Source organism: Macaca mulatta, chromosome 8, assembly GCF_049350105.2.
Source record: "Macaca mulatta isolate MMU2019108-1 chromosome 8, T2T-MMU8v2.0, whole genome shotgun sequence".
Classification (NCBI taxonomy): Eukaryota; Metazoa; Chordata; class Mammalia; order Primates; family Cercopithecidae; genus Macaca; species Macaca mulatta.
The window spans coordinates 2310392-2333919 of NC_133413.1; the positions used below are offsets into that span (position 1 = coordinate 2310392).

General features: G+C 49.2%; 1 protein-coding gene and 1 long non-coding RNA gene across 7 annotated transcripts in view; one reads left to right on the forward strand and one right to left on the reverse strand.

The window, feature by feature from the left end:
• The first annotated feature begins 464 nt into the window (after window positions 1–464).
• CLN8 (CLN8 transmembrane ER and ERGIC protein) overlaps window positions 465–23528 on the forward strand; it is a 28260-nt gene continuing 5196 nt past the window's right edge. Inside the window, exons 1-4 of one of the 6 annotated variants that reach the window (XM_015144679.3) lie at window positions 465–4590; window positions 4715–4795; window positions 8983–9094; window positions 18978–19642. In XM_015144679.3, the coding sequence (XP_015000165.1) occupies window positions 19100–19642 (543 nt within the window). In that variant the 5' untranslated portion in view covers window positions 465–4590; window positions 4715–4795; window positions 8983–9094; window positions 18978–19099. Of the gene's footprint in view, window positions 4591–4714; window positions 4796–8982; window positions 9095–12307; window positions 12444–18977; window positions 19643–23528 lie in introns of those variants that run through there. The other 5 variants (XM_015144681.3, XM_077942718.1, XM_015144678.3 and 2 more) reach the window with 5 other exon arrangements.
• Window positions 6619–13187, reverse strand: LOC114680159 (uncharacterized). Its single transcript, XR_013397023.1, has 3 exons — window positions 12949–13187; window positions 9340–9567; window positions 6619–7175 (listed from the first exon to the last, which is right to left on the reverse strand). It is a non-coding gene; the product is annotated as an uncharacterized LOC114680159 (long non-coding RNA).

Consider the following 23528-nt stretch of genomic DNA (forward strand, 5'->3'; position numbering starts at 1 on the left):
CAGAGACACACACACAGACGCACACACAGACACACACACAGACACACACATAGATGCACAGAGACACACAGACACACAGAGACACACACACACACACACAGACTCACAGAGACACACACACAGACACACAGAGACACACACACAGACACACACACAGACGCACAGAGACACACACACAGACACACACACACACACACACACACAGAGACACACACACAGACACACACACAGACGCACAGAGACACACACACAGACACACACACAGACACACAGAGACACACACACAGACACACACACAGACACACAGAGACACACACACAGACGCACAGAGACACACACAGACACACACACAGACACACAGAGACACACACACAGACACACAGACGCACAGAGACACACACAGACACACACACAGACGCACAGAGACACACACACAGACACACACACAGACGCACAGAGACACACACAGACACACACACACACAAAACAAACCTGCTGAGACTGAAGTGTGGATGCCCTGTAAGTTCAGGGGTAGGGGTGATAGTGGAGTCGTGTCAGGGAAAGCAAATTTAAATTCCCCGAAGAGCTTGTTCGGGTCATAGAGCTTTGTCCATTTCCTAAAAGAAGAACCTGTCTTGAGGTGTGGGCCGGTAACCTGGCTCCGGGCTTGTCCCTTTTGTGGGGAAGTATTTAACAGTCGGTGGCCAGCCTGTCTTGTCACACAAAGTCCATGTTTTGTGCTTAACCTTGACACCCCAAATTCTTGACACACCAACCTCTGGCCATCGGTCCATTGAGAAACCCTGTGCACAAAACACAGGAGGAGGTTGGGCGGCAGGTGAGAAGATGTCATTGGCCTACCTGGTTATCTTTTTCACTCTTTTAATAGAATCTTTCCAAATATCATTTTCTTCTTATTATTTGTCTTTTATTATGAAAATTTCCAAACATACAGACATGTTGAGATGACAATAATTAAGGAACAGAAACACGCTCTTCTGTTTGATTTAACGGCTGCTGACATTTTGCCTTCTTCACTTCATCTGGCTTTCTTTCCTGCTGATGTATTTTAAAGTAAATTGTGGACATTATTACTTTTCATCCCTAAAAGCATCTCTACGCATCTCTAAAAAATAAGAACATTTTCCTGTAGAACCACAATGCCACTAGCTATCCCACAAAATTAATGATCTAACATCCTCTAAAGCTGGCTATATCCATAATTTCCCCATTGTTTGAAAAATGTATTTTCCAGCTGGTTAGTTGACATCCGGATTGAATTCAGGACACACATTTGGTTTTCTGTCTTAAGTCTCATTTAATGGGATAGTGCTGAGTGTTTTTTTTCTTTCATAGCATTGAATTGTTGAGAAGACAATGCCTGAAGTCTGAATGTGTCTGTTTCCTTGTGGTGTCATTTAATTTGTTTCTTATTCCTGTATTTCCTGCAGACTGGTAAGTGAATCAAGAGTTCTGTCGATTTAGGTTAAACATTTACTCAAGAATCCCGCACAGGTGGTCCTGTGTGCTTCCTACTGGACAGCGTTGGAAGGCATGTGGCTCACGTCCCACTGTGATGACGCAAAGATCTTCCTCTGAGTTAGGTGGTGGCAGCCTCATCTCCTCATCAGCAGGTACATTTTCCCCCTTCTGGTAAGCACGTAAGTTGGGGGGTTGGGTACGTGGCAAGATGTGCAGCTCCTCACTGCCTTTCTGCCTAATGGTTTCAGGAATCTATTACTGGTTCTTACCTGCCTCATTATTTTTATTAGGAGTTGCCAGATGGTGATTTTGAAATTTTGTCATTCCCGGCTGGGCACGGTGGCTCACGCCTGTAATCCCAGCACTTTGGGAGGCCGAGATGGGCAGATCAGCTGAGGTCAGGAGTTCCAGACCAGCCTGGCCAACATGGTGAAACCCCATCTCTACTAAAAATACAAAAATTAGCCAGGTGTGGTGGCAGGCACCTGTAATCCCAGCTACCTGGGAGACTGAGGCAAGAGAACGGCTTGAACCCAGGAGGTGGTAGTTGCAGTGAGCCGAGATCACGCCATTGCACTCCAGTCTGGGTGACAAGAGTGAAACTGTCTCAAGAAAAAAAAGAAAAAAAGGGCCGGGTGCGGTGGTTCACACCTGTAATTCCAGCACTTTGGGAGGCCAAGGCAGGAGGATCATGAGGTCAGGAGATAGAGATCATCCTGGCTAACACGGTGAAAACCCATCTCTACTAAAAATACAAAAAAATTAGCCGGGTGTGGTGGCGGGCGCCTGTAATGCCAGCTACTTGGGAGGCTGAGGCAGGAGAATGGCGTGAACCTGGGAGGTAGAGGTTGCAGTGAGCTGAGATCATGCCATTGCACTCCAGCCTGGGTGACAAGAGGGAAACTCCATCCAAAAAGAAAAAAAAAGAAAGGAAGGAAGGAAGGAAGGAAGGAAGGAAGGAAGGAAGGAAGGAAGGAGGGAGGGAGGGAGGGAGGGAGGGAGGGAGGGAGGGAGGGAGGGAGGAAAGAAGGAAGGAAGGAAGGAAGGAAGGAAGGAAAGAAGGAAGGAAGGAAGGAAGGAAGGAAGGAAGGAAGGAAGGAAGGAAAGAGAGAGAGAGAGAAAGAGAGAAAGAGAGAAAGAAAAGAAAGAGAAAAAGAAAATAAAGTTTGTCATTTCCTTGCATACTCTTTACTGGACAGTCCTAACAGTCCTAATCAGGGAGGGGGATTCAGGTTGGTGGGACCAAAGGAAAGCAAAAGGAAAGTGGATAAGCTGTGAGCCTGCCTTTCTTCATGGTCCAGGACGCACAGACCCCCTGCACAAATAACTCAGTCTTCCTGTGCCCAGTGATAGCCAGACCTTCGGCTGATACAAAAATTGCAAGTTAGCTCCCTGAAACCTTGGCATTACGAGCACTGCACATAGCCCTCTCCAGCACACACCACGAGCATCGTCCTATCAAATCCCCCGCAAGCCTCTGTCTCCTGGCAGTCAGCGCCTCTCCTGCTGACCCGCCCATTGCTCCCTTGCAACGTACTTTCATACTTTTTCTAATAAATCTGCCTTTCTTTACCAACAACTGTCTTGGTAAATTCTTCTGAACCCCTGCACCACACCACTGGCTTGAGATAATCACCAGGCACTCAACAATTACTTTCCAATCTTATGTAAAATTGAGCTTTCCCTCTCAACTGGGTCCCTTTATTTGTCTTTACTATCTTTATTTGTTTTGAATATCTTTATTTGGTCTCAACATGTCTATCAGCCTGGTTCTCTTTTGTAGTGAGGACTTTCTTATAAGCATTCCCAGGAGATAACGGATATTTTCAGAACTTGAGATCTTTCTGAGAGTATAACAGTGATATTCTTCTTCTCCAAAACACTTCAGCATCTAAAGCTGCTGTCAAACACATTTTTCATCCTCAGACAACTACTCATGGGAAAGCACCCAAGAGGGAACTTGGTGGGAGGCTGGGTGAAAGTGGAGAGCAGGGACTATGGGCAAGCCATCCCGAGACATGCCAACACCATGCCTGCTCTGAGGATGCAGTGAGCTGCAGAAAGCCAGGTGACTCAGTGGATAGTTCACAGCACATGTGTGGGTTCAGCTGCTCACCTGGTGCCCTGGGGTCCAACAGGCCATCTCTGCCTGCCCAGAAGCAGGCCAGAAGTTCTTTCTTCAAAGGAGATCAGCCACTGAAGGAGAAGGAGCCTGCCTGCAAGGCCTCAGAGCCCCTTCCATGACTGTGCAGCTGGTCTTGTGATATCCTCCTCCCCTACATACCTCCGAGCCCATGAGATCTGCTGGGGCTGCCGGATCTGCTGGCTCCTAAGGGCCGCTTCAGGTTGAGTCTACCAAGACCTTTATCATTCCTTGAACTTCTCCCTTTCCCAGCAAGTGAAAGAGAAGTGACCTTTCTGGGAAAGGGAGAAGTTGATGGAATGACATGGGTCTTGATAGACACAACCTGATGTAGACTAACAGAGGGGTTAGTCTAACTAACAGAGGGGTTAGACTATGTCATGCATTAAACTTTCCTCTGCTCTGGGTCCAAACCTTACAAAGTCCTCCATGGAGTTAGAGATTGGATCTCCACCCGATTCCCCTGGCTCTTCCCATCCTGTTTTCTCTCACTGGCGTGGGGCTTTAGTCTCCAAGCCCCTCAGCGGCCCCACACAGACCCCTCCCCACCTTTGTGGTCTGGTGAGAAGCCTCTGCCCACAAGATACAAGCGCCTCCCCGCCGCTCTGCCCCTCCAAAGACAGCTGGCTTGTGTTAGATGCTCTCTGAACAGCAGGTCACAGGTCCTGACATATCCCCTGCTCTTTACCTTGAAATGACTGACACCACCGGCCTGCCCAGAGGGCAGGGGTTTGGACGCACCACAGCCTGGCCCAGCCTCTCCTGGGTGATGATGGACAGCCCGTCGGGTGGCAACCCCACTTCCTCAGCAGCGACAACATCCTGTTACACCCTCTTTTCATGCTGAGCGGCTCTAGCCTCCTCCGGAATGAACTCCATGCCTGCAGAGTCATCTTCAGAATGAGTCAGCTCTGCCCTTGTCCCAGGCAGGAGACTCGCGAGTGGATGTGAAATGCGGATTCCCGGTGAGACAGAGCACATTCCGTATCGCGTCCCCTCACGACTGTGTGGGTCTAGTTATTTCATAGGAGAGGGGGAAACGTGAATTGTAATTTTATGTCCTAAGTCCTGTTCTTGGTGTCTGACCAGCTGATCCCAAGTTTCACATCCTTGTCTGTGAAGCTAAACTCGATGCTGCTGTGTGGGAAGATTCGGAGAGAAAACTCTTAGGTAAGTTTTCACTGTTTGGTGTTTAACAAATACACCACTTCCCTGAGTTGCTTTCGGGAGCTGCCTGCTTTGTAACATTCTACCTGACATTTTAAAGACACGAAATTTCACTAACTTTCAATATCTTTTATACATCTACATAGTTGATTTATACCATATTATGCTGTGTGTTTGGGGGAGAGGGGAGGCGAGGTTTGAGTCTGTAAATTTGTTCCTAAAACAGTAACAGAGATGAAAAATAAATCAAAGTGATTATACTTCTCTATAGGTATGAATTAAGCATTCCTTTTTTTTTTTTTCTTTTTTGAGACGGAGTTTCATTCTTATTGCCCAGGCTGGAGTGCAATGGCACGATCTCGGCTCACTGTCCCGGGTTCAAGCAATTAACCTCCCTCAGCCTCCCAAGTAGCTAGGATTACAGGCAACCAACACCACACCCAGTTAATTTTTGTATTTTTAGTAGAGACGGGGTTTCACTATGTTGGTCAGGCTGGTCTCGAACTCCTGACCTCAAGTGACCCACCCACCTCAGCATCCCAAAGTGCTGGGATTACAGGGGTGAGCCACCACGCCCAGCCTGAATTAAGCATTTCCTAAAGCTGCACTAAAATCCTTTAGTCACTCAAGTGCCATTTGATATCATTCCACGAGATGAAGCTGGAAAGAAGACCTATTATTTGGGGCAGTGGAAAGTCCACTTTGAGTACAGCGTCCCTCTCTCTACAATTTTAGTTTTTAAGCGGAGGAGTGTCCTTTTCCAGGATATAGATTTTTCAAGCTCAGCACCATTGATGTTGGGGCTGGGCCATTGCTGTGGGGCTGCCCCGGGCATTGTCAGAAGTCTAGTAGCCTCTCCGCTCTGAAGGTCAGCAGCAGCAACCGGCCTCTCGCCCCGGGTCATGACAACCAAAAACGTCTCTGGACACGCCAGATGTCCCCATGGGAGGGGGCCTAGAGGACGGTGTGCTATGGTGGCCCCACAATAGCTGTCTTTGTAGCCCTAGAATCAGTGTGATCTTGTCAGGGCACTTTTTTTGTTTTGTTTTGTTTTGTTTTTTGAGATGGAGTCTTGCTCTGTCGCCCAGGCTGGAGAGTAGTGGCACAATCTCAGCTCACTGCAACCTCCGCCTCCCAGGTTCATGCAATTCTCCTGCCTCAGCCTCCTGAATAGCTGGAATTACAGGCATGTGCCACCACACCCAGCTAATTTTTGTATTTTTAGTAGAGACGAGGTTTCACCGACCTGGTCACTAACTCCTGACCTCAGGTGATCCGCCCACCTCGGCCTCCCAAAGTGCTGGGATTATAGGCGCGAGCCACCATGCCTGGGCACTTTTTAAAGGCTCGTTGTTATGGGCACTTTTTAAAGGCTGGTTATTATGGCAATATCTTCGTCCAATGAGGATTTAAGGCTTCTTTGGGTACCAAGATAATTATGGCCATTATCTCAGGGTTATCATTTTCAACAGGAATAACCCTGTCCACTGTTGTTTGTCTGATCCTCAAATAGCAGAAGATTCAGGATCATCTAGCTTTAATGCTGGAGGAGACTTTAGGGACCAATCTCATCCTTTTACACTTGTGGCTCAGAGAGGTTAAGCAACCTCTCCAAGGTCACACAGCCAGCAGAAGTAACACCCTGCGTAGAGATCATCAAGACAGCATCAGAGCCCTTTAGTACGATATCCCGAGTGTCCCGCATGCAAGCCATCGGCACTGTGTTTTGTGGCTCAATATTTTTCAGTTTTTAAGAAAGATACACTTTTTGGAAAAAGAAATGAACACAGTGAATGCCCACATCAGCAGAAAGACAGTTTTCTATAATGAGTTCTTTTTATCTTTATTTCGAAGAAGGTTTAATTTTGCCACAGTTGCTAAAGAAAACATTACACACGGCCCTTATTAAAAAACGGTGCGACAGACTTGTCAACAAAAAGAGTCAAATTTGTAAAATATTTGATGAGATTTATTCTGAGCCAAATATGAGGACCATGATTGGTGACACAACCCCAGGAGGTCCTAAGAACTGGTGCATAAGGTGGCTGGATTCCAGCTTGATTTTATGCATTTTAGGGGGACAAAAGTTACAGGCAGAAAAAAAGAAAAGGGCAAGACGATCCCCTGCCACCTCCATGACATCATTTCAGTTGTGTCTTCTCCAAACACCTCACGGCATCGTATTTCAAAATTTGGCTTTGTCATTTAGCAGTGTGTGGAGGTGTACACGTTGCCAGTCGATACGTGTAAGGTGTCCAGTGGTTTGGTCCAGAAAGGTGACACAATTCCAGGGATGGAGGTGGGAGGTGTCCAGGTCACAGGTGGAGTCAACGATTTTCTGATGGGCAATTAATTGAAAGAGTTAAGTTATTATTGTAAAGACCTGGAATGAACAGAAAGGATTGGGTTAAGATAAAGGTTGTGGAGACCAAGGTTTTTTTGTTTTTGTTTTTGTTTTTGTTTTTTATCTTCAGAGCTCTTATTGGACCTAAAAGAGGTGCCAGACTCTTAGTTAAATCTCTCCTAGATCAGGGAAAAGACCTGGAAAGGGAAGGGGATTCTGGCGGGATGTAGATTTTCCCCTCGAGAGACAGCTGTGTGGGGCCCCTTCAAAATATGTCAAATAAATATATTCTGGGGCAAAATGCTTGATTTCTTCCAGGGCCTGCTCTCTGTCATGTGATGCTGTACTAGAGTCAGGTTGGAATGTAGTATCTTACTGCTGCAGAGTCTGTGTTGTCAGTCTTAAGAGCTCTGCTTTGATGTTAATGCAGGTCAGCTGTGCCCGGAAGGCGGTTATAAGGAGCCTGTCCAACCCCCACTTCCCATCACGGTCTGAACTAGTCTCTAAGGTTTACTTTGGAAAGCTCGTGGCTGAGGGGGTTTGTGGGGGACTAGAATTTTATTTTTGTTTTACAGTCTCAAGGGAATCGCAATAGGTGCGGGGCCACTGCAGTGGGACTGGGCTCAACTCTGAGTATAACAAGAAAAATGGGAATGTACAGCCATGAAGCGGGTGAGGGCAGATGGAAAACTATGAAGAGGTGACATCAGGCCAGGGGGGTTCTTGTTAGAACCACTTGGCAGGATTCCTGCCGCAGGCAGGCCTGGTGATAAGATACTGAGGGTGGGGGATGAGGAAGATGATCAGATATCGGGGGTGGGGGATGAGGAGGATGATCAGATATCGGGGGTGGGGGATGAGGAGGACGATCAGATATCAGGGGGTGGGGGATGAGGTGGACGGTCAGATATCAGGGGGTGGGGGATGAGGAGGATGGTCAGATATCAGGGGGTGGGGGATGAGGAGGATGGTCAGATATCAGGGGGTGGGGGATGAAGAGGATGGTCAGATATCAGGGGGTGGGGGATGAGGAGGATGGTCAGATATCAGGGGGTGGGGGATGAGGAGGATGGTCAGATACTGAGGGTGGGGGATGAGGAGGATGGTCAGATATCAGGGGGTTGGGGATGAGGAGGATGGTCAGATATCGGGGCAAGGAATTGTCACTGCATTGACTCAGCAGGATTCTTTTGGACGGAAGGGGCCAGGGGCCCAGGTCAGAGCCCTGAGGGACTGGAGTTAGGTCAGGGAGAGTCTTTGCCACAGTGAGGCTGAGAAGCTGAGCATCTGATCTGTGGGAGTCCAAAGACCCTTATGCTTACTGAGGACTTGCTGTCAGCAGATCCTGAACTTAGGTTCCTGTGTTTTAAAGTGTTGTTTGCAAGCACAGCGGTCCTGCTCTCCCACCCACAGAACTCCTATTGCTCACTGGTGAAGGACACTGTGGGTTTAAAATCAGGGACGTTCTTCTTCCTCTCTCGCTCACTATACAGCCCTCTGAGAACACAGTCATTTTGCTCTGTTTAGGAGGAAGAAACAGGCAGAAGAGAACTCCTCCCGTCCCTCTGCTAATGGCTTTTAAAACGGTCTGTCTTTTCTGTAATGGAACAACCAAACCTCCCAATGAGCGCATATTGCTTAGGTGAGCAGAAAATAAGAGTAAGACAGTCCCCTGACACCTCGATTAAGTCATCTCGATTGTCTTCTCCAGACACCTCATGGCATCGTACTTCAATCTTCAGCTTTGTCATTTAGCAGTGTGTGGAGGTGCACATTGCTAACCTCAGCCTCACTGAACACTGGTTTTTTTTTTTCTATGACATGTGGATAATGGTGCCTGCCTCAGACACCTGTGATGTTTGAAAGAACCAATTTACCAAAGGGCTTAGCCTACTGCCAGATACACCGTGCGCCCAAGATGAACGTTTGTTGTGTCATTCGATCTGTCGGAGAAGGAGGTGAGACACCTGTGGGAGGCAGGGCAGGAGGGGAGTACACAGGCTGTGAACAGCAGTGCCCAAGCTGTGACACAGCAAGCTGGGAATCCGCCTGGGTTTCATTCAGTCTTCCACATCCCACATGACTACTGGTTATACCTGTGATTGTTTTTTAGAAAACAAAACTGTTCTATCATTCTGCTTTAAAGATGGCCGAGTGGAAAGACGCAGTCCTGGAATGTTTAAATTCAAGCTGAGGCACTTACCAGCCACGTGACTGAGGAGGTTTTGGTTTCATCTTTCTAAGCCTCAGTTCGTTCTTTGTAAGACAGGCCTCAGTGTGCTGTGAGCGTGAATCCGAGGAACCCAATGCTGCTGGAGAAAGAGGTCCAGTCCAGACCCCAAGAGAGGGTTCTCGGATCTTGCGCAGGGAGGAGCTCAAGGGAGTCGCAGAGTGCAGTGAAAGACAGCTGCTCTGATGCAGAGTGGGACGCCTGTGGAAAGCAGGAGGAGGAAGGTGCCATCTTTCTTTCAAAGGCATCTTGTATCAGTGTATAAGCCAAGCTATGTGTAAGTGCAGGTGGGCTGACGGTGTGACAAAATCTAGTACTTTGTGGATGTACTTTGTGGCATTTCAGTGTGTACCTACATCTTAGCATGACTATAACCATCCAAATTTTTTTTTTTTTTTTTTTTTGAGATGGAGTCTCGCTCTGTTGCTCAGGCTGGAGTGCAGTGGCGTGATCTTGTCTCACTGCAACCTCTGCCTCCCAGGTTCAAGCGATTCTCCTGCCTCAGCCTCCCATGTAGCTGGGATTACAGGCTAGTGTAACCGCCACACGGGTTCGTGTTGCCTGCTGCCTAGACAGAGCTGATTTATCAAAACAGGTGAACTGCATAAAGAATAATTCACACAGAGCTCGCTGTGCGGGAGACCAGAGTTTTATTATTACTCAAATCAATCTTCCCAAGAATACGGAGTTCAGAGTTTTCATTGTTGTTTTTGAGATGGAGTCTTGCTCTGTTGCCCAGGCTGGAGTGCAGTGGTGCAATTTCACCTCACTGCAACCTCCACCTCCAGGGTTCAAGCAGTTCTCCTGCCTCAGGCTCCCAAGTAGTTGGCATTACAGGTGTGCACCACCATGCCTGGCTAATTTTTGTATTTTTAGTACAGAGGGGGTTTTGCCATGTTGGCCAGGCTGGTCTTAACTTCTGACCTCAAGTGATCCGCCTGCCTTGGCCTCCCAGAGTGCTGGGATTGCAGGTGTGAGCCACTATGCTCAGCCCTGGAGTTCAGAGTTTTTAAGGATAATTTGGTAGGTAGGGGACCAGTAAGCTGGGAGTGCTGAGAGGTCAGATCAGAGATGAAATCATATGGATCAAAGCTGTACTCCTGGCCTGAGTTAGTTCCTGGGTGGGGGCCACAAGATGAGATGAGCCAGTTTATCCATCTGGATGGTCCCAGCTGATCCAGCAAGTGCAAGACCTGCAAAATATCTCAAGCACTGATCTTAGCTTTTTCAATAGTGACGTTATCCCCAGGAGCAATTCAGGGAGGGTCAGAATCTTGTAACCTCCAGCTGCATGAATCCTAAGCCATAATTTCTAATCTTGTGGCTAATTTGTTGGTCCTACAAAGGCAGTCTAGTCTCCAGACAAGAAAGGGATTTGTTTCAGGAAACTATAAACCAAGTTTCTTCCAAAGTTATTTTGGCCTACACCCACGAATAAACAAGGACAGTTTGGAGGTTAAAAGCAGGATGGAGCTGGTTAGGTCAGATCTCTCGCTGTCTCTCTCACTGTCTCAGTTACAATTTTGCAACGGTGGTTTCACTGGTTTTAAGATGGAGTTTATTTTATTTTTATTTTTTTGAGACAGAGTTTCATTCTTATTGCCCAGGCTCGAGTGCAATGGCGTGTTCTCGGCTCACTGCAACCTCCGCCTCCTGGGTTCAAGCAATTCTCCTGCCTCAGCCTCCTGAGTAGCTGGGATTACAGGTGCCTGCCACCACACCTGGCTAATTTTTTTGTATTTTTAATAAAGACAGAGTTTCCCCATGTTGGCCAGGCTGGTCTCAAACCCCTGACCTCAGGTGTTCCACCCACCTCTACCTCCCAAACTGCTGGGATTACAGGCGTGAGCCACCGCACTGGCCATGATGGGTTGATTTTTAAACGGTGTCACCCTGGCTCTCCTAGGTTCCTGTTCCTCTAACACATGAATGCTGCTGGCAGTTCTCCGGCCTCCAGGGAGGCCTCCACACACATTTACCCATGTTCTTAGACAATCCTAGGGACTCAAGGTTTCAACAAACCTAAATGAGCCAGCAGAAAAATAAACTTGAACATGAATGTCAACGTTTTCCCACGTGTACTAAAGGGTTATAATAATTTTGAAATGTTTATTTCAAAGAGCTTTGGTAATTTAAACGTCCTATTTAATCCCCAAAACAGTCATGAGGGGGAGATAAGGCAGTTATCTTCATGGTACAGGAAAGGAAAAAAGCGAGGGTCCAAGGCCCACTATACCCTCAGCTCCATTAGCCCCCGAGGCCTCCCCCGCCAGGCGGGGAGGACACTCCCAGTGCAGATGTTCTGTATCGATCGCATGCTATCGGTTCTTTCAACGAACTGTATTGATCACCAATTAAGTGGTAGGTACGCCTCTAGATGTCGATTTTAAAGAGGGAACAAACATATTAGAAGAAACATAAATAACTCGAATAACAACCTTAGCGAACTGCTGAAACTCCTACAGACAAAAACTCAGGCGTGGGCACAGAAGGGCCGGGGATGGGCTCGGTCAAGACCTGAAGGCCCGGGACTTGGGCCCTGTGAACTCAGCGCGCGCCCCGGGGAGGCTCCGGCTCCGTCCACACCCGGAGCGCGACTCAGCCGCAGCCGGGCCAGGGCTGCTCTGCGGAACGGCGCGGTCGGGCTCTGCCGCAGCTTTCAGGTCCCCTCGGCCCCCTCCGGGTGCAACGCGACCAGGCTGCCCGCGGAGCTCCACGGCCCCCTCGACCCCGCCCGCCAGGGTTCAGCCAGGCCCCGCCCCCCGCCGGCCCCGCCCCTCCCGCCGGCCGAGGTTCTGCGCCCCCGCCGCCCCGCCCCCCGCGCCCGCCGCCGTGGTAGCGCCTAGGCGGGGCCTCTCGTAGCCACGCCCCCGAGGGCAGAGCGCGTGCGCGTGCGCGTGCGCGGGCCGTGTTTGAGGCCGGCCAGTCGTGACCGGGCGGCAGTGGCGTCAGTGAGTGCCGGGTGTTCTGCAGGCGCGCGGCGGCGCCAAGCGCGGGGAGCCCGGGTGAGGGGCAGCCCAGGTGAGGGCGCGGGGAGCCGGGTGAGGGGCCGGGAACCCAGGTGAGGGGCAGCCCAGGTGAGCGCGCGTGGAGCCCAGGTGAGGGGGCCGGGAAGCCCGGGTGATGGTGCCGGGGATCCCAGGTGAGGGGCCGGGAACTCAGCTTAGGGGGAACTCAGATGGGCGCGCGGGAGCCCACGTGAGGGGCAGCCCCGGTGAGGGGTCGGGGATCCCAGGTAAGGAAGCCCGGGTGAGGGGTCGGGGATCCCAGGTAAGGGAGCCCGTGTGAGGGGCTGGGGTGGCTCCTAGCGTCCGCGGTCTCAGCCTTGCCTTCCGGTGGGCGTGCGGCACCCCCGGCTGTGCCGTTCCCGGACAGTAGCTTGTGGGGGGCGTTCGAGCCCTGCAGCCCGGAGTTCTGCCCGCGCGGGTGCATGGTGGGCTTGGGGGGCTCCTTACCGCGACGCTGACTTTGGAGCCCTTGAGCGGCGCGGATGCCGGACGGTGGGAGGGGACAGGCGGAGGCGGAGGCGTCGCCCCTGACCTCGCTCCCCGCAGACCGGCCGGGCAAGTATGGTCAGCTCACCTGTGTGCCCACGAGGCAGGGAGGCGGCTCCTGCGGAGCCACAGAGGTGCTGTCGGAGCTGCTGTCAAGGACAGCAGGTGTCACGTGGGTGTGGCCTCCACTGGTCACCGAGTTAGCTGGGGCGGAAGGGGACAAGGTGGTGCTCAACAGGGTGTGGGAGGCGGAGGGACGCTGGGTCAGTCAGCACGTGTAGGAGGGGGGAGGGACGCTGGGTCAGGTCACCAAGGTGTGCGGAGGAGGGGGGGACGGGGGCGGAGTGAGCGGGCGCTGGGTCGGGTCAGCAGCGGGTGGGAGCCGCCTGGGCTCTGGGCCCTATCGCCAGCTGCTCTGGGTTGGGGTTGGGTGTGGACAGTAAGGAGGGGAGCCAGGGGCTCCCCAGCCTGTGTAGATTCTGCTGTGACTGTTCTCTGAAAGACTGGGGCGAGGCAGCTGTTTCTGACTCCTGTTTCCGTTTACCCTCTGTGTGAAATCTGGAACTATCCAGCTTCTGCTTACCTCACTCCCATATTTTGAGTTTTATTTACATACAACTTTTCGGGAAGGCTGTGAGAGGAAAAAGCAGTGAGCAATGGTGAAGGAAGCCTAAGTGATGGAGGGAATATGAGATGGCCACAGCTCCCCACGGAGCTTGAACACTTTTGTGCCTGCCTTTCAGACTGGCTGTCATCGAGGCTGTGGTTTTTAAGGAAGTTCTTCCTGAGCATGCAGTTTCCGTAAAAAGAGCACAGGTTCTCCAGGTGGCCTCGAGATGTTCACTACAGAATGTCTCATGATAACGAGGAACTGGGCAAAAGCCTGGCAGGACATCGGGTGGTAAATGGTGGAGTCCCTGCAGCCGTTTTACCGAAGAGGATTAGCTGTTGCTAAGAGAAGAGAAGCAGGCCAGGGAGCAGCTTGTATGCTGTTATCCCCTTTTACGTAAAAAGGAAGAGTTTATATCTAGAAAAACAATTGATGCAGCAGGCACCAAAAAATAGTGATAGTGCTTGGAGCTGTGTAAGAGGATTGTGAGTGTTTATTTTTGTATTTTTATGCTTGTTTATATTTTCTGAATTTTGTGTATTAAACATGTATTTCTTTTGATTTTGGAAAACATATTTTTACCAGCCATCAATGTATAATTTCCAAAATGTTAGGAGTATAATTCTCATGTAAATAGCTCTTGTCAGGTTATATTTCAGTCACTAATGCAGTATCCAGCAGGATAGGAGTGCCAGTTCAAAAGAGAATACGCAAAACTAGGGTTTTCTGAGTGAGTGGGTAAAAGGAATGCTGAGAAAAGATTGCCGGATTAGATATAAGATTGGTGAATATCCTGTGTGCATTGAAGCCACAGGTTTTGGGATTGTCTTTTCTTCTTGATGGAAGGAGAATTAACTTTGCAGATTGTAAAATGTGTGACCCTCAATCAGTGGTAAATAGTTTAGTTATTTCTCCTAGAAAGTCAAGTGATTGTCGGGGTTGTAAAACACTCAACTTGTGTTAGGGAAAAAAGCATGCAACCATTTTTTCCTTTTTGACTTCACTTCAAAGTTTGGATAAACTATCTCAACAAAACACAAAAATGCTGGTATCCTTAGCAGTTTAGCCCCTAGTAAACCGGAGGAGCGCATAGATGCATGACAGAGCCGAAGGGTTCCTGTGGCCACTGAGCCTGGTTCCTGGTCACAGTGCAGCAACAGAGCTAACACTCTTACTGATGTGTTTGCATTCAGATTACTAAAAACTGCATGGCTCAGTGCAATAGAAGAGCTGAAACCACAGAATCTTAGAAGACAAGATTTTTGTATACATTTTCCCCAAAGAAAGTGAAGATCTGCAGAGTCAAGAGACGGTGGCCTTCCAGGAGCTGTTTCTTCTCCGGCTCTGCTTTCTCTACTGCAGAGAGGAAAGGGGCTGGTGTGGAAGGGCTTGGAAGCCTTCTAGAGTGAAAGAACAGGATAAGTCCATTAGGTTTGGCCTCCAGTTTTTCCCATGGAAGGAACAGCGACTTCCAGCTGTGCATTACACTTAAGGACTCCTTTGTGTGGCCTGAGCCTTGTGGAGCACAGCAAGGCAACAGTGGGAACCCCTGTGTCCCATTTTGCATATCAAGAGTGAGAGGGTGTGGTTGGGTCAAGAAGCAGAAATAGAAACAAAAGGAGAAGCTGAACTCTTCCCATACCCCTTCTCCGCTGCCTGTCAGAACAAGGCCTAGTCACACTTCTGTGGGTGCCTTGTGACTTGGGGTGAAGCACAGCTGTTCTCATTACAACACTGAAGCCACAGAGGGACAGCAGAGCTCTGCAGGACTCCAGGAAGACTGGCCACTTGGGCGGGACCCTGCCTCTGGGGCTGGCCTTCTACCCTCATGGCTGAGAGAGCTGAGGGGTTCACCTCCTTTGTGAACTCCTGGCTGGAAGATGCTGGTTGGCACTAACGAAGCTCAGAGACGCACAGTCATGAGTTAGACTAGAACAGCACCAGCTTACCCAGAAAGTTCCTGTGCACACTACTGTGTAGAAACACACACAATCAGGAGGTCTGAGCAAAGAATCAGAACAGGGATTCGCTACAGGATTGGAAGGGGTGGTAAGCATTCTGGTCTTTATAATCTGCTGTTTCTGCATCCCTAATTGGCACCTGTTCTCTGACTGCCAGGAGGGTTTGCCCACTCTCAGCTCTGGCTCACTTGTTTCTGTTTCAGTGTCTTTCACCTATCTGCCATTTTTCTGTAGATATGGTAATCTCTCCACAAAGGTATCTGGAAAACTTGAAGACCTGGTAGCTATGTGCTCTTCAGGTGGAGATCACACAAACTGGTTGAACATCTGGCTTGTAGTAGGTGCTTCATTTCCACTGCTCTGTATGTTTCTTTTCTTTTTGAGATAGAGTCTCAACCTGTTGCCCAGGCTGGATTGCAGTGGCACAATCTCAGCTCACTGCAACCGCCACCTCCCGGGTTCAAGTGATTCTCCTGCCTCAGCCTCCCAAGTAGCTGGGATCATAGGCACGTGCCACCATGTCTGGCTAATTTTTTGTATATTTAGCAGAGTTGGGGTTTGACCATGTTGGCCAGGCTGGTCTCGAACTTCTGACCTTGTGATCCACCCACCTTGGCCTCCCAAAGTGTTGGGATTACAGGTGTGAGCCACTGCACCCGGCCTGCTCTGTGTGTTTCTTTTTCCCGTAGTCAGACACTGGGGTCCAGGGTGGTTAAGAAAGAAACTCGTTTTCTTTCTTTCTTTTTTAAATTGAGATGGAGTTTCACCCTGTTGCCCAGGTTGGAGTGCGGTTATGTGATCTCGGCTCACTGCAACCTCCACCTCCTGGGTTCTAGCAATTCTCCTGCCTCAGCCTCCTGAGTAGCTCAAATTACAGGTGTGCGTCACCACGCCTGGCTAATTTTTGTATTTTTAGTAGAGACAGGGTTTGGCTATGTTGGCCAGGTTGGTCTTGAACCCCTGACCTCAAGTGATCCACCCACCTTGGCCTCCCAAAGTGCTGGGATTACAGGCGTGAGCCACTGCGCCCGGCCTGAAACTTGTTTTCTTAGCTTCTAAATAGAGAAACCAAGATCAGAACCCACTAAGCCAACTGCTCTTCTTGGTTTTTGGTTCTCATGTCCTGGAGTCCTTCTCACCTTGACCAAACCAAAGACCTCCTGAAGCATCACTTGGGCTAACCACTTCCACTGAGGTGGGTTTGAGTCACTGCTCTGGGCAGAGCCTTCTGGAGGCGGGGACTCTCTCATCTCAAGGCAAAGGTCCCACAGAAGTCAGTGGTCTTGGCCAAGAGCAGCATATTGATGCACCTGTGGCAAAATGGGACCTGTAACCCAGATCTCATGACGCACTCGTGGAAAAGCACGGGAAGAAGTTTTAGGAGGGGTCCATATTTTAACCTTTAACAGTGCTGTTCAGGGGAATCCTTTTAATGGATTGCCATTCTGTGCTTGACACCTGTCCTTTCCACCCAGCCTGCTTTTCTTTAGTGCTGGTAAGCCGTCTCCCCTCCAGGCATTAGGCTGCACTTGAAGTTGATCTGCTCTGGGAAGCGCATAGGGGTTCAGTGACGCCTTGCTGCACACTGAATACCAGAGCCAAGTGCTCTTGCCAGCCCCTTAATACCATGTTCAACCTGGTTTGTGTACAAGTTAACAGAAGTGCATTTGGAGATGTGTAAGTACACTGGAGTCTTGATATAGCATGACCAGAAGCATGGGTCACGAGGGCACACGTGGGCACAGCAGCCCTTCAGTCGTCATCCATAGCATCTATCAGAGAGCACACCTGTGTGCCCTGAACACACGCACCAGGGGCAGCGTGACACGGGAGCCGTTTCTCTAGGGAGAAACATGAATGCCAGTGCTGTCTTTCCCGGCATCAGATCTGTGTTCTCACAGAGCTAGTCTGTGTTAAATCTGGAGTGTCGATGGAGAAACAGACAAACACTCGTACTATTTTTGCCTTTGATTACATGACCATTATCAAACCAAGAGGTTGGGAGTTATCAGTGCTCCCTTGTCATTTGCATCAGGTCCCGGGACTCACATTCAGTGCATGCTGGAGTGAGCTGGTGCTTCGCATGCCCCTTGGGGTGTGGTCACAGCGACCTTTTTGCCTGAATAATGATTGGCGAGTTTTTGCTGAATGGCCACAGTGAGTGGCCCCTCCTATGCTTCTGGCTCTAGTCGTGCTCCCTCACAATTCAGTCAATTCTGGGGTCCCTTCCAGAGAGCAGAGGGTCCAGCTGTTTGGGGAGTGAGGTGCTCCCAGCCCTGCTGTCTGTTCGCTGGCTGTGAGTGACAAGAGTCCCCACCCCCGGCAGAAATTCCATTATCTGGGCAAGTCCCTACATACTGGGTGAGGGGGAAGAGGGGGATCTGAGGCTTTGTCGCTAGCCGTTCCTATGTCCTCGTTGTGTGCCTGGGGTTCCTGCCATGTGAAAGGAAAGGCTGGAATCAATCACAGGTCCCTTCCAGTTTTGAGAACTTGAGACTCTGGTGTTTGTAGCTTTGCAGACAGGTTCAGGCTTAGGTAAACTGGACCCCTTGAGCGTGATTCAGCGTCTGTTCATGTGTTCCACAAATGTTTCTTGAGGGCCCGCTGTGGACCCAGTGCTGCATCAGGCAGAGGAGATGCTGTGATGAAGGCAGGTGTGGTCTGTGCCCTCACAGAGCTTGCTGTCCAGTGGAGGTGAGGATTTAGTAAGCACTTGTATCAAAAATGAGTATTTGGGGGATGTATCAGGAGCTTGTAGCAAAGATACTTAACCCAGTCCGTGGGACTCCCCTGCTCTGGGAGGGCATCTGGAGCAAATGGCCTTTAAGTGAGGACCTGACAGGTAAGATGGCGCCACCTGCGGGGAGGCAAAGACTTTTCCCGGGAGAGGGCCCAGTAGCTGCAGAGCCCGCAGGTGCAGGAGAGCGTGATGTTTTCAAAGGACTGGAAGGCTGTAGCATGGAGTGAGATGCCGGGGTGGTGAGAGTGGAACCGTAGAAGGCCGCGTTCTGCAGAGTGCCGTAGGCCACAATCAAGAGTTCAGGCCTTCCCTGCCGGTGTTGAGAAGCCGTTCCATGGCCTTAACCAAGGAATAACACGAAGAACAGGAGCACAGGTTCTCATGACATCCTTGGGGTGTTAACTAGGATCAAACAGCAGAAGTTCAGTGCTGTAACAAAGTGTATCCCAGTGCAACGAGTTAAGTATGTTTCATCCTGCGATGCTTGAATTGTGTGACTGACCGGGGCTGCTGTGAAGGCGGGAGCCTTGCTGGTGGGGTGCACATAGGACGAGCATAGGACCTCGTGTTCCTGCCAGCACTGCTCCAGCCTCCTGTTCATGGCTGGACCGCTCTAGCTTTAGTTTCATTTTCTTTCCTCCTATACTGTCAGTGGATATTATCTTGGTATGTTTATGTATCCTGGTAAATGCATTAAGAATAAGGTACAGAATTAATTTGTCGTTGAATGTTTGCGTTACTGGGGTAGTGATGTGTCCTTGCTTCTGTTGAGTCAACATAAAATGAATGATCTTTTCTTTCTTTAGATTGAAGATGGACACGTGACAGTCCCAGGGACCGCTGCACGGACTTCGTTTCCTTAGACAAGACACAGTGTAGGGCCCGGCCCGTGTTGGGCCCAGGACTCCTTTGGAATACAGTGTGGACAATGAATCCTGCGAGTGATGGGGGCACATCAGAGAGCATTTTTGACCTGGACTATGCATCCTGGGGGATCCGCTCCACGCTGATGGTCGCTGGCTTTGTCTTCTACCTGGGCGTCTTCGTGGTCTGCCACCAGCTGTCCTCCTCCCTGAATGCCACTTACCGTTCTCTGGTGGCCAGAGAGAAGGTCTTCTGGGACCTGGCGGCCACGCGTGCAGTCTTTGGTGTTCAGAGCACAGCCGCGGGCCTGTGGGCTCTGCTGGGGGACCCTGTGCTTCATGCTGACAGGGCACGTGGCCAGCAGAACTGGTGCTGGTTTCACATCACAACAGCAACGGGATTCTTTTTCTTTGAAAATGTCGCAGTCCACCTGTCCAACGTGGCCTTCCGGACATTTGACTTGTTTCTGGTTGTCCACCATCTCTTTGCCTTTCTTGGGTTTCTTGGCTGCTTGGTCAATCTCCGAGCTGGCCACTATCTAGCTATGACCACATTGCTCCTGGAGATGAGCACGCCCTTTACCTGCATTTCCTGGATGCTCTTAAAGGTAAGTGCATGTGTCAGCAGAAGATGACACGTGCCTCACGCATTTAATCACTGGCTAGAATGTCTTGGACGCTGCCATAAACTCAACAGCAGGCGGGATTGCAGCACACACATTCAGTTAAGACTCATTTTAGTTGAATGCAATTTTCTTAATTTTAAATCTTTTAGGCTCTCTACTCCTTAGGGAAAGAAAGCTCAGTAGATCTTATGGCTCAGTAGTGTCTGGAAGCACTTAATTATTTTCTTTCTTTTAATACTTTTATATATATCTGTATATATATTTTTTTGAGACAGAGTCTCACTCTGTCGCTCAGGCTGGAGTACAATGGCATAGTCTTGGCTCACTTAACCTCCATCTCCCGGGTTCAAGCGATTCTCCTGCGTCAGCCTCCCGAGTTAGCTAGGACTACAGGTGCACACCACCACGCCTGGCTAACTTTTTGTGTTTTGAGTAGAGACGGAGTTTCACTATGTTGGCCAGGCTGGTTTTGAACTCCTGACTTCATGATCCGCCCGCCTGGGCCTCCCAAAGTGCTGGGATTACAAGTGTGAGCCACCACGCCTGGCCTCTTCTAATACTTTAAAAAAAGTAAAGTAATATATGTGTGTACACAGGTGTCTTGCTTGCTTTTTAGTTTTGAATAAGGTTGTTTTAGTAGTGCTCAGAAGTATTGGGACGTTGCAGAGTTATTTGCCTAGCACTTTCTTTGTTTTTGAAGAATATGTTTTAAAAATGTTTGTCACTTGATTGTCATATTGATGTCAAAATGTTCTTCATGTTAAACAATTTAATTTTTTTTTTTTTTTGAGACGAAATCTCACTCTGTTGCCCAGGCTGGAGTGCAGTGGAGCGATCTCGGTTCACTGCAACCTCCGCCACCCAGGTTCAAGCAATTCTCTTGCCTCAACCTCCCAGTAGCTGGGATTACAGTACCCACCACCACGCCTAGCTAATTTTTGTGCGTGTGTGTATTTTTAGTAGAGACGGGGTTTCACCATGTTGGCCAGGCTGGTCTCGAATTCCTGACCTCAAGTGATATGCCCGCCTCGGACTCCCAAAGTGCTAGGATTACAGGCATGAGCCACCGTGTCCAGCCTTAAAATTGTTTTTACATAGATTCTTGCTATCTTTTATGACCCATCACGTTGTTTATGCAATATTTGATACTAAATTTGAGATCCTGCAAAATGTTCCACCATTCACACGAATGGGTCGTGTTACTGCACGTTTCTTGTGTACAGGAGACTGGTAGCCTTGAGAGGAAACATAAGCATAACAAATTACTCCTGCCTTTGGGGTCTGGGTGGGTAGATGGTATCAGTCCATCAAAAGTGCACTGAAGTGTAAACAGTACCGACTGTTCACGCGTAACCCCCATGGACGCCAGCCGCGTGTCAGACACTGCTGGCACCTGGGAACTCAAGGAGGAGCTTGTGTTCCTGCTGTCCCCTGAGGTTGGCCCCATCTGGCAGCAGATGGGGTGTGTGAGCACAGTGACAGGAAAGTGCAGAGAAGCCATGGCTCCAGATGGGGACCCTGTGCAGGAGGAGAGGGCGGCACGTCGGAGTTAAGGCAAGTGAATGAGGGTGAGTCGGGCATAGTTATCGCCAGTGCAGAGCCTCACAGGGTGGCCATGGAAGTAGATGGAGCCCACAGCAGGCGATACTGGAGACGTCCTTGTGAGTGCGTGGTTTGGGCGGTGGCAGGAGGAGTTTGGGGGCAGTTGTGATTTAGGTAGACCTTACCAGGGAAGAAGGGTTGGAACCATGAATGGTTTGAAAGAGGCCCTCGAGTGACCTGGCTACTGAGTTCCCTTGCTGAGCAAATGACTGAATATGAATCTGCTGGTCTAAGTGTGGGGTCATTTTAGGAACGATGCTGTGACCTGGGACCTTATCAGCGTCCTGTGCGCGGCATGCAGTTTTCCAGTTTTCTCTTTGTGGGCGTTATTTCCATAAGAGCGCGGGCTTCTGGGGATGTAGGGCAGAGCTGTGACTTCCCCGGGTTTGTCTGGCGTGAGATCAGCGTGGAGTGGAGAGGTGTGTGCTGGAGGAGGAGGCCTTGGCCTGCGCCCCGCGTTGCCTGCTCCTCTCACCTGAAAACAGCAGACTTCAGGAGTCACTCGGCTGTGGCAGAAAATAGAGTTCTTGAAAGGAAAGCAGAGGCGCTGATTCACATCGATTCCCTAAACATCAATACCGCATCAATGTCCCGAGTGGTAAACAGTGACTGAATTATTAATACATCCCACAAGATCGTGTGTTTGGGGTCATTAGCGTGTTTTAAGAAATAGATTAATAATTACCTTGTATTTTTTTTTATTACAAGTTCTTTAAAAAAACAACAAGAAATGAGTCAGTCTCTCCAGTCCTCGGGGGAAAGCAGTGTTGGGTTTCTCCAGGGTTTTATCTGTGCTTCTCCTGGAGCCGGGTGTGGGGACAGCGCCTCCTGCAGGATTTGCCGACACAGGCGTCTCCAGCGGTTCTCCCTCCCCAGGTGTAGTGGTGGAGCCCAGCCTCCAGGAGGACAGGCTCAGAGCGAGACTTCATTTTGGAGTTTGCACATTCTCTAAAGCTTTTAGGGTGCTGTTTGTGTAGAATGGAGAAAGGGTTATTTAAGTATTTACTTCTAACCCTGCTCATGTTAACTGTGTAAAGCCAACAGACCTCAATAACAGAAAATTATAACCTAAATTAATATAGCTCAGGGCCAGTATGTCTACATAGTTCTATTTCACTCTAGTTGAAATAATAGTAAATGCAGTAAGAAAACACTGTGTCTAAAATTTTGAAATTCTTTTAAAGCTGATAGATTCTCGCATAGCAGTAGGGCATGAGGATTCAACATTTCTCCCCCATCAAGGTCTGATTTGATCAGAACTAAAGGATGTAAAGACAAAATACGACCATCAATTTAGTAGGATGGGTGTCTAAGTCGAGCACAGTGGCTTGTTCTTCGTATTAGATTTCTGTCTTAGATTTGGTTCTGGAATGTTTCGAATTACATAGGACTCAAACATCTAAACATGATTTATCCACAGACTCACTAGTTCAAAATACAAATGAGGTGATATAAAAACACTGTCAGGCCGGGTGCGGTGGCTCACACCTGTAGTCCCAGCACTTTGGGAGGCCAAGGCAGGCAGATCACTTGAGCCCAGGAGCTCAAGACCGGCAACATGGCAAAACCTCGTCTCTACAAAAAATACAAAAATTAACTGGGCATAGTGGCACACGTCTGTAGTACCAGTCACTTGGGAGGCTAAGGTGGGAGGATCACCTGAGCCTGGGAGTTCAGGGTTACAGTGAGCTGCGATTACACCACTGCACTCCGGCCTGGGCAAGAGTGAGACCGTATATCAACCAAAAACCAAAACCCACTGTCAGTTTTAATATATTTTGTATTTATACATGTGTGTGTACATATATGTATGTATATAGTCAACTTTCTGATTCCATGGGTTCTGTATCTGGATTCAACCAACTGTGGATCAAAAATATTTGGGAAAAATTTAGAATAATACAACAATAAAAAATATAACAAATACCAATACAATGTAACAATTTTATATAGCACTTACATTGTATTAGGCATTATAAGTAATCTACAGATGATTTAAGGAGTAAGGGACAGTGTGCTTAGGTTATATGCACATACAAAGCCATTTTATGTAAGGGACTTGAGCATCCGTGGCTTTGGGTATCTGCAGGGAGCCCAGGAACCAGTCCCCCAAGGATACTGAGGGCAACTGTATATTTAAGTATGGATATAACTGCCGGGTGACAGAGCTTGGCATGTGTTATGTCACAAATTTTGTTCCTGTAGATTTTGCCTCTTTTTTCAGAGCCTTTGGTGACTTTGACTACAACAGTTTTAGTGCCTTAGT